The 15,145-nt window shown below is 32.6% G+C and overlaps 1 protein-coding gene across 1 annotated transcript; it reads left to right on the forward strand.

Annotated features, from left to right (window-relative positions):
* The first annotated feature begins 5,417 nt into the window (after positions 1–5,417).
* On the forward strand, positions 5,418–6,444 carry LOC131636910 (putative calcium-binding protein CML19). Its single transcript, XM_058907498.1, has one exon. It carries the CDS (start codon positions 5,672–5,674, stop codon positions 6,092–6,094), a length of 423 nt encoding a protein of 140 aa, XP_058763481.1. The 5' UTR covers positions 5,418–5,671; the 3' UTR covers positions 6,095–6,444.
* The last annotated feature ends 8,701 nt before the right edge of the window (positions 6,445–15,145 follow it).

Genomic DNA, 15,145 nt, shown 5'->3' on the forward strand with positions numbered 1-15,145 from the left:
TTTCTGTTGGATAACATGATGCCACCTACTTCTACTTCAAATAAAAATAAAGTCTCATCTTCCTCCAGTGACATCCTCTCAATTGCCATATCTCCTCAATAAAACTCGTGTTGGAATGGTCTCCCAAATTCCAACATCTACACTCCTCACTCCATTACTAGTAGCAAGAACTTGAGGAAAAAACTATTCTATGCTAGCCAAAGGTTCAATAAAACCCGTCAAATTTTAAGGCTCAATCCAACTAAAACGTCCACTATATGATGAACAAGTGTACCTTTGCTCATAGATATCACATAAAATTACAACTTTCGTCCTCATCTTAACTGTTGATCTGCATCCAATGACTACCTGCAATTTATATTGGGCCAACCATGAACGGTTCTAACTGTCTCCATCATTTTCAACCTACCGTTGATTTGCATTTGAAGCTAAAGGTTGTTTATACTTGAAGATCTTCTTTGGTGGTAACCTTCAACCCACCCTCATTTTTTATTCATGTACGGAATTAAAAAAAACAAATATAACAATTTTCCAAAATATAATTATTTTTTATAATTTTTATAATTTAATTCAAATTGAAGTATTAATTTTTTGAGGAAATTTCTTTACCCACCTCCTAACCTTCTTGGTCACCTCTGGCGAATTTACAAAAATACCCCTTGTTTCGGAAGTTCATTTCCGAAAACGTACTTTTATTGGAAAAAAAGGTGTTTTCGGAAATGCATCTCCGAAAAGGTGAATATTTTAATGAAAAATATTGATTTCGGAGATGCATCTCCGAAATAAAGTTGTTTTTCAGAAAATTGGTGTATTCGGAAGTTCATCTCCGAATTCACCCCCTTGGAGAAATTCGGAAATGCACTTCCGAAATAAGGTCTGGACAGAAGAAAAATAACAAACAAGAACGATTCGCTTTATTTAATCGGATGAAGATTACATCGATCACATTACATAAGATTAAAGTTAAATATTGTTAAACACGGGTAGGTGAGGATGAGTCAACATTTTGATAACGTCGGCCCCCGATCTTTGAAGTTTCGCGTCCAACTCGATCGGACCCTTCGAAGAAAATCGGTCGAACGTTGTCCACAAAACCGCTAAATCTTCGTCGTTCTTGATCTCAAAAGGTGTGAACTCAATGTCTCCCTCGTCGTTAAGCGATGGCGAGCGGTACTCGAGCTTGACAACCTTTCGATTTTTGGGATATTGCAATAGCGTGTGGAGCGACGTTATCAACTCCGCAAACGGCGTGTCGCGCGAGAAGCGAAATTGGAACGACATCGGGTAGCCGGTGGTGAAGTAGACGAATGCTAGGTGGGGGTAGATTTGTGTCATTTGTGTTTCTAGGTGTGAAGAGGATGAAGAAGAGTGTGTTATATTTATAGACTTATTGGAGTAATAATGGCCCAACAAACCTTATGTTGCATTCAATGGATGTTTCGGAAATGAACTTCCGAAAATTGGAGGCAGACTAGTATATTTCGGAAGTTCATTTCCGAATTATGCAGAAATAGGCATAAATTTTGCATTTTGTTGATTGCTTAGTGTTTTGTGTAAAAAATACAAAAGGAAATTCAAAATAGACATAAATTAGACAATGATGACATAAAACATACTTATATTATATATGTATTGAATCAGTCCGATTTTACATGATAAACAACAATACATACAAAAATGGTCATTACACTAAAAAAACGATCCGGAACAAACTAAAATTCACCGAACCAATCGGTGGATACTAAGTCCAAAATAGGTACGTTCTTCGACTGCTCTCTATTTTGCTCGCGCTCTTCGCTCATCATTTCTTCAAACTCCGCCATTCTTGAAACGAAAGGATCCGGCCAAGTCTCCGCCTCATTTGAACGATGTGCCGTCCATTGACAAGAAGTAGCCGGTATAGGACACCCCGGTTTCAAAAACACTTGGACGAAGTACCGCGATCGTAGATACCCGATGCATATGATGCGGCTCGACGCGTCCAATGGCGGTCGACTATGAAGTGGAAAGAAAGTCTCACTTAGTGCAAACCTCGTCAAATCGACACACACCATATCATATGCACTTGCTATTAGATGACCCATATCGGGGAATGACATCCACTTCGAAACCGGAGCGATACCGGTAAGTGATGGAACAAGTGAATCATGAATTTTCGTAAACTTTTCTTGATTTTCATATAGTCGGCCGTAGATGTCCCGATACGAAGTCAACACTGCAATAAGTTCCCGTCGGACTAAAGTGTGATTATTTTCCCCTTTACCGAGCAAACCCGCAACGACCCGATATCCACAATTGACGTCGCCTCCAACGTCAACGATGTTATCGATATATTTGTGCATAAAAAGTGGCATCTCATTAATGTAGACAATCGGTGATTTTTTGATCGGCGGTGTGCGAGGGGGCTTCGAAATACGGGCTCCTTTGTTACCACTACACTTGGACTTCGGTGTCGGTGAATCCGGGAATGATGCATCAACATGTTCAAAGTAGAAAGGAGATCGTTTTGTTGATGTGTCTTCTTGTGTAACTTTGGACTTTTTCGGTGCACCTTTAGTTTTAACCGGTTGAGATGGCGGTTTCAAATCGGTGGTCTTCGGAAATGCAATTTTTCGCAATTGTTCTTTTATGTGCATTTTCATTGTGTCATCCGCTTTAGCAAACTTCTCCATTATCACTTCCAACTCGTCGGAAATGGTGATTTTGGAGTCATTTTCTTTCGGCGGGTCAAAATCATCAAAACGAAGCTTCTTCCAATGGTCTGCTATCTCATCCATGCGTATTGGTGAATTCAACTTCTTCTTTTTTGAAAGTATACAAGCACATGGAAGGCCGTATGTCTTTCTAATGGTACACCCACATAAAGAACTATCCGGCCCCGTGGTCTCCGACCGCTTCGCTTCATGAAACAAAAAATTCAAACCCGATCGGGATATGTTGTAAATCAATTGGGAGAATAAAATTTGGCCCTTATACAGGTGTTCCATAACCGTCTTGCTCCGACCGAACAATATTTGAATTTCATTGTGTTGATTTTCAAGCATTTGGTTCACGGTGTCCCATCCCCGACACAAATCTCCCTTGCTATCACCCAACCACCTCTTGAAGACCGCATGTGCGGATTCAACTCGGTTAGTCGTGGTGCAACCAAGATGTCTAACTCGATTTGTCCAAGCGCACACGACTTTTTCTCTGACTTTGTCAAGAATGGTGGACTCGACGTAATGACAAAAAGTCTTAATGGAACCACACAGAGACCTAAAGTGTACCAATTTCTCGGTATACACCTCTTCGGAGTATGCATCTAAAATTTCCCTCCATGCCGCCATTATCCTATCAACCACAACACCGGCTTTGATAAATTTACCGTTTTCATCCGGCCTATCTTTTGTCCCAACCGCGGGTTTCAACTTACTTCTCACGTTGCAAGTTATGTGATACCGACAAAGTAACGCGGTCGATGTCGGGAAGATGGTATCAACCGCATTCATCAAAGCATTGTCCCGGTCGGTGACAATGACTTCTGGCATAACCTTTTGATCAACCAACAAAGACTTGCATATTCCCAAAGCCCATGTAAAGTTTTCTTCTTTTTTACACTCCATAAAAGCAAACCCGACCGAATAAGTCTTGTCCGTCGAGGTCACACCGACGATCTCTAGAAGAGGAAGCCTATACTTGTTTGTCTTGTATGTCGAATCCATGACAAGAACGGTTGGAAATGTGTTGAACAATTTGATACTTTCGGGATGAGTCCAAAAAATATCACGCACCGTAACTTTGTCCTCGGACGTTCGGAAGCTTAACACATATTTGTTATCGCCTAATAGTTTCAAAAGTTATTGCATTTCCGACCGAGGGCCCATTTTCAAAACTTTGAGATTGTGTCGTTCATTGTAAACTTGCTTGATATTTGAAACGCTGTCCGGTTTTTTACGCTTCAAATCGGCAAGTATATTGCGAGGCGCCACTTTGACTATCGTTAAATCCGAAATCACATTCTTCTCTTCGCGGGACAAACGACACGCCATTGGATGTCCGTGTAACTTGGCATCCAAGGCATGATTATGAATTCCACAAATTACGGTTAAACGCCACAAATCATTAACCCTCCGAGTCGCGCGCAACTTAAACGAACACCCGCACTTTCTCGATCCCGTGTCTTCGTGTTTTAGCACCCGGTTTGATTGTGCATAACTCCCACCCCGTTCGCAATTCAAAACAACGAAAGCTTTCCGCCTACTATTTCCATTGTCGGACCTTAAAATAACAATTCCAAATCCAAGTTTACTAGCTTTGTTCCGAACCCAATCAATTAAATGCTCGCGACTACCGAAGCTCCGATCACTTGTAAATTGTTGCCGAACATCAACCGCATTGATCATAGGTTTAACGTCGATAACCGGATCGTTATTAACGTTGACAACTTTCGAAACTACTGCGTCATCGTATTGCACAATGTTGTCTGGATGCACCATACCTAACATATTCAAAAATTAGCAAAATTGGCCAAAACTGTTTTTTTTAACTGCCAGGGCATATTTCGGAAGTTCATTTCGGAAATTTGTTAGGTAATATATTTCGGAAATGAACTTCCGAACCATCGCAGGTTTCAGCATAATTTGTTGAATCAATGTAGTGAAATAGGGGATGAAATGAGAGATGTTTACCTCAAATTGTAGCTTTTTATGCTCCCTTTAATGTGATCAACGGTTTGAAACTTGATTTTTAGACGAAAAATGGATGGAGATTGATTGAGTTTTGGAGAGGGTTTGGAGAAGTTTTGGAGAAAAAAATGATGAAATAGTGAAGGAGGGAAAATTGTATATGCAGAAATGTTTTCGGAAATGAACTTCCAAAATATTCACGGTTTTTGAATTTTTTCTGAATTCGGAAATGCATCTCCGAAAACACCACTTTTTTGGTGTTTTCGGAGATGCATCTCCGAAATGTATGAAAAATCTTTAAAAAAAATAACTTCGGAAATGCATCTCCGAAGCAGGGGTTACCCCATAGGGAGGTGGGTAAAGAAATTTTCTAATGATGAAGAAATGAAGTATGTAGTAGATATATAAACTCTAAATAATAGACCATTTAAATGCACGACACAGTACACTCCTTTTCAATACGGATAAATAAACAAGTAAGCTGATAAGTTATGGCAGTGTATCCACAATGTGCCTGCCGTGGCACCGACGCGTTTGGATACTTATTCATTAGGCGGCCGTTCCATTTGACATCAAGTAAATAATAAAATAACTAAATCATGACCCATTTGACCGTCAATATTATTTCTAGGCCATTTGAAAATGCCCTGGCCCGCGTTATCCATTTCATCTCTCCAACAATTTGCACACTCCGTTGACAACATGCGTTTTTTCTCTTTCACAGCAACTTGCTTGCGCAATCAATCAATCTTCCATATGTTTATTTAACACGCCTTCATAAATCATTTACTCCTATAAATACTCCATAACACACCATCCATTGCTTCATACAATTTGGCCAACACAAACCATATTCATTCCTATAGTACTACCATACTAGTTCGTTTCGTTAATCTAATAGAGGATACTGCTTTGTTGTACTTGAAATTCAATTCGTACTGTTTGAATTATATTAACATATTCCAATTCTAAGGTTTTTTTGTTGTGAAGAATATATAACTAATATGAGGAGGGACATGGAATTTGAGCGTGTTCTTACTTACTTTGACGAAGATGGCAACGGGAAGATTTCTCTTAACGAGTTAAGGAGTCGAATGGCGAAGATTAGTGGAGATTTTCATTTGAATGAAGCGGAAATTGCGATTGAGTCATTGGATTCTGATGGTGATGGTTTCTTGAGTTTGGAGGATTTGGTTACGCTTATGGAATCAGTGAGCGAGGATGAAAATTTGAAGGATTTGAAGGAAGCATTTGAAATGTATGATAATGAAGGGTGTGGGTTCATAACACCAAAGAGTTTGAAGAGGATGTTGAAGAAATTGGGAGATTCAAAGTCCATTGAAGAATGTAAATTGATGATTGGAATGTTTGATTTGAATGGGGATGGTGTGCTTAGTTTTGAAGAATTCAGAATTATAATGAAATGATTCTGATGCTATGTTGCTGTGTCTATTGAGGCTGGTGGGTTTTATTCATTCTTTTGTACATTATTCAAATAATTTGTGTGTAATTTAAAAATGAGGAATGCTATATGTACACCCATAAATGCTACACCGTATATACACTGCCTCAACTAAACAATGATTTGGTGAATATTTTGAATTAAAATAAAGAAAAAACAATGCTTTTATAAATCTAATAAAACAAAACCGTATTGGAATACGGTGTAGGTGTTAGTTTAAGTGTACAAATATCAATCCTCTTTAAAAATATATGTTAACAGAAGATAAAAAAAATAAAAGAGAGGTAAAGTTTTGTTTTAAGCTTTTCTAGCAGTCAATAATAATGAGATATGGGATAATATCTGTGTTTAAATAAAGACATCAAAGTTTTTTCCTAAAATGAATTTATAACATGCAAGTATGGGTCAATAATCATTTCCCAATGGATAGGCGATGATTTTATATCACTTTCAAAATGAAGTGTTATAAAATCTATATAATTAAGGAGAACAAATAGGAATGAAATATATTGAAATAAAAATATTGATTTGATGTGATATCGGCTGCCTTACTACTAATAAGTAATAAAACCTTTCTATTTATCAGACAAAAATATAAAATGTTGGTGTGAACTTTTTAAACGTGTATTTATCAAAAGACATGCAAAAGATATGGATATGTATGAAGACTACAACTATATGTTGATTTGGTTTTGATACTTACAAGGCTCTTAAGATAAGTCTTTATTAGTCTCGATGTTAGAGGCTTTCTGGTTAAAATGATAGTATATCTGATATGTTGGTTCAAGTGATGATGCTTGAAGATTGATCAAGTGATGGTGTTTGACATGTTGATTTAAGTGATGGTGTTTGACGATTGATCAAGTAATGATGCTTGAGATGTTGATCAAGTGATGGAGTTCGATGTGTTTATGATTCAAGTGATGATGCTTGATATGAACAATATTTAGTGCTTCAATCAAGTGATGATGCTTGATATGACCAAGTGATGGTACTTGGTACTTGATACTTAATTATCCCATGAATTATTTTTAAATTTACACCAAGTTTTCCCCCCTATAAATAGAGAACTTCTCTATCATTTCAAATCATCCGGAAAATGGGTTTTGACCCTTCTTTCTCACTCTTAATTCTTTTTCTACAAATATCTCATTTCTCACTTTAGTTTTGTCTTAGTACTTTAAGAGTGATCATATGCTTTTTGAGGATTATTGTTTCTGGTGAAGGGTAAATTTGTAAATTTTTCAAGAATGTATCATCTCTTGTGTATTATTTACTGATCCACTGTCGCGCACGGATCAAAACGAGTAACTTTAAAAAGCGTAGTATAGCGACAATGACTCGAGTCGTATCGTAAGGATTCTTGTATTATATTAACTAATCAAAATCGATTTAGGGGGGTTTGGTTTAGGATCGATTTAATAATAACAGAGTGAAAAAGTGATTAAAATAAGTGATTATGTAAATAAGCTAAAGCGACAATTCTACTGATTCGGTTACCGACTTATCACTAGTTCAATAAACTTCAATCCCCTAAGCGGATTCTATTCCCCTACCGATTACAACACCAATTAACAAGCGAAATTGACATTATAAGGTTTCATTCCTATTTTCCAAATAAAGCAAACGGATTAGGCACAATCACGAATTAAGCAAACGTGATTCTAACATACACACTTTAACGATTAAGCAACGATAAAGTACGATTAAAGTCAAGAAACATAAATCAATCGGTATAAATCAATAATATTCTATATAACTCGAATTATGCAAACAAGACATATAGATTAATATCAAAAGGGAAAAGAAATTGAATTAAAGATTAAAAACCTCAAAGTATTGGAAACCGTAACCAGCAGAAATTGCCTTCGAGGATTAGTTCCTCATCATTCGTACAAAGCTTTCAAAATTATTTTGTGAAAAGTAAAAAGTGACAGCATTAACAGTACGGCCAGACCTAGGTACTAGAGAGAATCAGCCAAAACCGTTTATGACCCAACTGGGTCAAATTACAAAACTCAGCCCCACTACTAACGACCCAAAATTGAAAATAAACTAGTGCTGCAGTTTCAAACACAAATCTGGAAAATATAGGCTCCGAAACTGACTTTCACTCCAACACGAAAGTCGTAACTCTCTCTCTTAGCTTTCCGGAGATTATTAGAACGCCTCAATCAGATTCCTAGAACTCCAGTTATAATCGTTTTCGTGAAAGCTACTGAAGCTGAAAATTAAGTACGAAAATCAATTAAAGACAAAAATAAAGTAAAATATAAAAACATAATAAAACATAAGAATAACCAAAATGAAGTAAAGAAATTCCTAAGTAAAAGTATAGGAGAATGTGCATCAAGATGCACTGATCATTTACCTTGTAAAAATGCGTTGTTTGGTGCTGAGCTAAACCATCACAAAGATTTCTTTTGGTTATTGAGGTAAACTTGTGAAAACCTCGTATTATAGTTGAGGACGTCTCTGTAGTTAAAACTCTTAAGCGGTTATGAACTTTAGCTTACTATTAAAAAGCTCTCAAATGGTTGTGAAGGTCTCTTTACTTAAAAATTCGTCTTGGTTGGGTACCTACCGTTTGGCCTGACTTTTTGTTGACCTATTTTCTACTTTAAAGGAGAAGGAGGGCCAAACATTATTTAGAAAAAATTCCTTATAAAAAAAGTGACTTTTATTTTAAGAATAAAAATACAATTTAAGGAGCTTTTATTAAAGTTGTTGAAAGTTACTTTATAATAACTTTTTTAGAATATTTTCATAACTATATATATCTTCGAATCCTAGTAAATACAATTTATATTATCACATTATTATAAATTATTTTTTAATTCTTCACTCCAACATACATTTTTATAATTCTTTTCATATTCATTTATTTTTTATTTAATTCAAAAAAAAATTATTCATCATGTGGCAACATTATCTTCATATATTTTCAAATATTTATATAAAAAAATCAATTAATTTTCTTAACATATTTCTTATCTTTTAGTAATATAGTAGTATTTTATTTTAATTTGTACTCATTTTTATGTAAAACATTTCTACATATATATTTAATATTTATAATTTTTAAAAGTGTGAATAAAAATCAGTATTTTTATTGCAAATATTTTACATCAAAACACACACACACACACACACACACGCACACCCCCCCCCCCCCCCACACACACACCCCCCCACACACACACGCACACACACACGCGCGCACACACACACACACCCACACACACACCCACACACACCCACCCACACACACACACACCCACCCCCACGCACACACACACACACACACAATTTAGTTTAAAAGTATTTTTTAAGTTGAAAAATTATAAATATTACCAAACAACTTTAGCTTCATTTATAAAGCTCTTATTTTTAACTTTAGGTTAAAAGTAACTTTTACAATCGAAAAAAGCTTGGCCAAACGATAGCCATTGAAAAACTATAATCCTTTAAAAAGGAGGTTCGTGGGAAAGGCCTTTAAAAAGCTCACATCATTATTAGAAACTATCAAAAAGGAATTCTTAGGGAGAGGACTAGGCCACATCTTTAAGACCGAACATCTATAAATCTCTGATGCATTTCTCTCGTTTCTTAACTCTTTATGTTTCAATTTTATTATTTCCGCTTATGTTTACTATGTATGTTTTACAAAAGGATTTTGAACTTTTTTTTTTGTAAAAAAAATTATTTTCAAAAAGGATTTTAAATCCAACCCCCATCTCTTGTGTTTGGAGTTTCATGTCCAACAAGTGACATCAGAGTCTAACTCTCATTTAAAGACTAATGGTCTCAGAAGGAAGAATATAATGATTGCAAAAACAACTATTTTTAACAAGAGTCTTTTTATGAATACACTCCACTGTTTTATGGTTATATGTTTGACTTATGGAACTCAATATTTGAAACTTTTATCAAAACTAATGATTTTGAAATGTGGGATAGTTTAAACAATGGCTCGTTTATTCCTACTTTCACCTTTAATAATGAGGTAGTAAATAAACCTGATTTTGATTGGACTAAAGAGGATTTGATAAAAGTCGAACTTGATTTTAAAGTCAAACATAGTTTGATAAATTCGTTAAGCTCCAAGGTACTTTACTAATTTTTAACTTGTGAGTCCGCCAAGAAAGTGTGGGACATTCTTGAAATGATTTATGGAGTTACTCCAAGATTCAAGCAAGAGGTAATGAACACAAACCCAGGAAGTTGAAATATCAACTAAATGTGAATAATATGTTCATAGATGGTGTTCAATCATTGGAAACCTTGGTGGATATATTAGAACATTTTCTTGAAAAATATATAAGAGTTAAGAATTAGAATAATAAACCTGATTCAATCCTTAAATTTAAAGATGGTAATGATTTCAATTTTAGGAAAAATATAGGAAAGAAGAAATCCTTGAAAAAATTCAACAAGTTTATTCAAATCTTGAAGGATGAAGGAATGAATTTAGTAGAATCGTCAAAACTTTAGGCTATAGTGCATTGTTTCCAGATACCTGCACAAAACTCAAAACTTTGTTTGTTCAATTCTAGATGTATTTAATTACACTGAACTTTCATCTTGCAATTAAAGATTGATTGATACAATAGTACTAGTGGAAAAAACACTTATTAAGCCGATTAAAATTGACTTATTAAGTGAGATAGACCTAAGAACTGTCGACATAAGAAGTGTTTATTTTTAAGTTGTATTTTGAACTAACTTAAGAAAGTATTCTTAAGTTGTATTTTGAAAGGCCTTCCCACAAGCTTCACAATTTGCAAAGAAAGCTTCCATAAGAAAATTTGAGTAAAAAATTATGGGACTTTGAAAATCGCAAAAACAACTGCTCCAACACTTATATTGTCTTTAAGAGTAGGTTTAAAGATTTGCTCTAAATCTTAGTATCATATTTTCTTTTAATCTAACAATTTTAATTGATAATTTATATTCTCAAGTGAACAAAATATTTCTACAAATAATTATATAAGTAAATTAACATTGTATAAATTTCAATCTTATAACTTTTATTTTATTTCTATATTTTTTATTTAAATAATATTAATTTAAAATGTCAAATATATATATATATATACACCTTAAAAAAATACTTTTAAGTCCGTGAAATAAGAGTGAGTTGAACCTGATCGTACCTGATCAGACTAGATCGTCAATGGCCTTCAACAGTTGGACTTCGAATGAATGGGGGAGTGTACCTGCAACATACTCTGATGCCAAAGTGAGAAGAGAGGGCAATCAGAGTGCTAGTGCAAGTACAAGGTAAGAGTGAGGATGAATGAAGTTACCAGCATGTGGTCTCCATCTTGGGTCAACCGTTCCGAGGTTTTAGGGATTAACGCGATTAATCAAATTACAAACCAAATTATAGATGAATTAGACAAACGTGATTAATCAAATTACATACACCCAGAAATCACACAATTGATTATACATCAAAATAAACGATACCGACTGCAATGCAATTTTATGTCTGCATCTGATTAAGTTGCTATCGGTCGAATAAGCAAGCTTTCCGAGAACAACATACCTCAAAAATGCCCTTTGAAGGATAAAATAAACATGATAATGTTAATTGAATGATACACCATATTTTTTATTTATTTTGTGCGTAAATTATTCGAAATATATATTTCCACTGATCGACTGATGGATAAACTCATAGCTTAGTAACCATAATGGTTAATGATTGTAGTAAGAAATTCACTCAGAGTAGAGCTGTCAAATGGGCCGGCCCGGCCCAGCCCGTTTCGGTCCGGTGGGCCAACGTGTTTTAATGGGCTGGCCCGGCCCAGCCCAATTGCTTAATGGGCCACATAAAATGAGCCCGACCCATATTTCAAAGGGTCGCGCGGCCGGATGGGCCAGCCCGTACTTCAATATTATAATTTTAATTTTATAAAAAGGATGTAATGGATAAATGCAATACAACATAAGTAGAGAGTCATCATAAACGTATATAAGTGATGTTTAAAATATTTATCCATAAATATATATATATATATATATATATATATATATATATACATATATATATATATATATATATATATATATATATATATATATATATATATGAATACCACAAAATCATCCATGTAAAAGTATAAAGTAACTTAATATTATCACCAATAGTTATCAAATTTTCTCTCCATCTCACAATCATTTCTTTGATCACATCATCTTGAAAATATATCTTGATCCTCTTTAACTTTTCTTTATGACTTGAAAACACATTTATAAAATCATATCTCATATCAATCTTTTTTCCCCAAAATTTACCAAAATCTTTTTCTAATGGACCAGCCTGAAGCCCGCTTGACCCGACCCATCCCATAAAAAACATAAGACAGGTGGGCTGGCCCAAAAAGACAGGGTCATGTTTTTTTAAGGTATTTTGCGGCCCGACCCGTGCTAAATTGTAGGGCTTATGCACTACAAAAAAACTCTAATCCAGCGACATAATTAGCGACGTGTGAACAACGTGGCTAATTAATGTTAGTTGCGACGTGAATCCAACATCGCCACATGTATTTTATTATTAAATAACTTTGCAGTATTAAAGTGGTTGGGAGTCAGACATGGGGGGCTGTGAATAACAGTTGCGACGTGTGTAGCACGTCGCTACATTAATGACATAAATTAATTCATCACACCCCATAACGTTCAAATGGGGGAATATTCAAATTTTTGTAAAATTTGGTGGTGACGTTGTTGTCACGTCGCTACATTTATAATTCAAAATGGGGGAAATATGATCTGACACATTGGCAGCTTTGCAGTTGTGTAAGTGACCATTGAAGGTTGCGACGTGGATATCACGTGGCAAGTAGCGATGTGCCTTCCACGTCGCTACATTATGTATTAATCCACCCATTTCACTTCCCCCCACCACCATTCACGAACAGAATTTCTCTCCTCTTCTTTGCAACCCTTCTCTGCAACCAAACCCATTTCTCTCCCAAACCCATTTCTCTCCCAAAATCATCTACTCCTAAAACCCTTCTCTTCCCAAAATCAAGCTCAAAACCCTTCTCTTCTCTTCTCTGCAACCAAACCCATTTCTCTCCCAAAATCATCTACTCCTAAAATCCAACCTTTCTCTCCCAAGTTAATTCAATCCCAATTCAATTTCAAAGGTAGTTAAGATTATTTTGATATTTTGTTTATTTCTTATAATTTTATTATATATGTTGTTGTTAATTTTTGAATTTTTTTTGTATAGGTTAATTAGTAGATTGAATAAGGTTGTAGATTGAAGAAGGAGGAGTAGATTGAAGAAGAGGTAAGTTATTTTTGTGTATTATAGTATATATTAAATAGATTTAATAGGTATATATGTTAATTTGTTTATAAAATTTGTTTAATAGGTATTGTATTTGTTGAAAATATATTGTGTTTGTTATGAAATTTATAAAATTCTAGTATATATATTGTGTTTGTATATATTGTGTTTGTTATATTGTGTTTGTATTTGTTGTAGTATATATATATATATATATATATATATATATATATATATATATATATATATATATATATATATATATATATATATATATATATATATATATATATATAGGTATGTTTATTTATTAGGTATATTATAAAGTTTTCATTTTTAATTTTTATTATATATATTAGTTATTATAATGAGTAATATTATACTATATTTTAAAAAAACAGAATATATATTAGATATGTTTATTATACTATATTTATATATATTTGTTTATTAGATATGTTTATTATATATGTTTGTTTATTAGGTATATTATACTTTATTATAAAAAAAATAGAATATTTATTAAAATATTTATATAGAATTTAATTTTTATTATAAATTTAATTTTTACATATATAGAAAATAACTTTTTATGTTTATAATAAAAAGATAATATTTTTATATTATGGATTATGAAAATAAAATATTAAAAAGAAAATAATTTTATACATATAAGTTATGAATTTTTTATGTTTATATAAAATAAGTTATTTTTTTGAAGAATAGAAAGATAAACAAACTATAATTAAAAATACATCATTTTTATATATATTTGATAAAAATAGTTTTATTAAAAAAATTCTAATAGAATATGTTTTATATGTAATATATATTATTGTTTTTAAAAATAGAAATTATTATTAAAAATAATATACATATTAATCTTAATGAGTGTAAAAGTTATGTTTACAATATATTATTTATATTTAAAAATAAAAAATAAAATATTATAATTTAAAATAAAATAATATTTTTAATAATAGTAAATATTTAAAATTAGTATTTTTATTAAAGAATATTTTCAATATGTGTAGCTTAAAATGTGTATTTAATAAAATAGTAACTTTATGGTTAACATAAATATTAAAAAGAAAATAATTTTATACATATAAGTTATGAATTTTTTATGTTTATATAAAATAAGTTATTTTTTTGAAGAATAGAAAGATAAACAAACTATAATTAAAAATACATCATTTTTATATATATTTGATAAAAATAGTTTTATTAAAAAAATTCTAATAGAATATGTTTTATATGTAATATATATTATTATTTTTAAAAATAGAAATTATTATTAAAAATAATATACATATTAATCTTAATGAGTGTAAAAGTTATGTTTACGATATATTATTAATATTTAAAAATAAAAAATAAAATATTATAATTTAAAATAAAATAATATTTTTAGTAATAGTAAATATTTAAAAGTAGTATTTTTATTAAAGAATATTTTCAATGTGTGTAGCTTAAAATGTGTAGTTAATAAAATAGTAACTTTATGGTTAACATAGGTTCAATATAACATGTGTAGTTAAAAATATTAGTAGTATTGTTATTAAATAATATTTTTAAGAATAGTAAATATTAACTAGTATACGTCTAAGAATAATATCAAGTTGATTAGTATTCTAACTCAAAATGACAATGATTGTATAAATGTGCAGTATGGAATATTATCGGTATTATCGTAGTTGGATGTACGAT

The sequence above is a fragment of the Vicia villosa genome, linkage group LG1 (genome assembly GCF_029867415.1).
Source record: "Vicia villosa cultivar HV-30 ecotype Madison, WI linkage group LG1, Vvil1.0, whole genome shotgun sequence".
Classification (NCBI taxonomy): domain Eukaryota; kingdom Viridiplantae; phylum Streptophyta; class Magnoliopsida; order Fabales; family Fabaceae; genus Vicia; species Vicia villosa.

Excerpts from the sequence above, each read along its gene's own strand:
- LOC131636910 (XM_058907498.1), top strand. The coding sequence starts at position 5,672 with ATGAGGAGGGACATGGAATTTGAGCGTGTTCTTACTTACTTTGACGAA.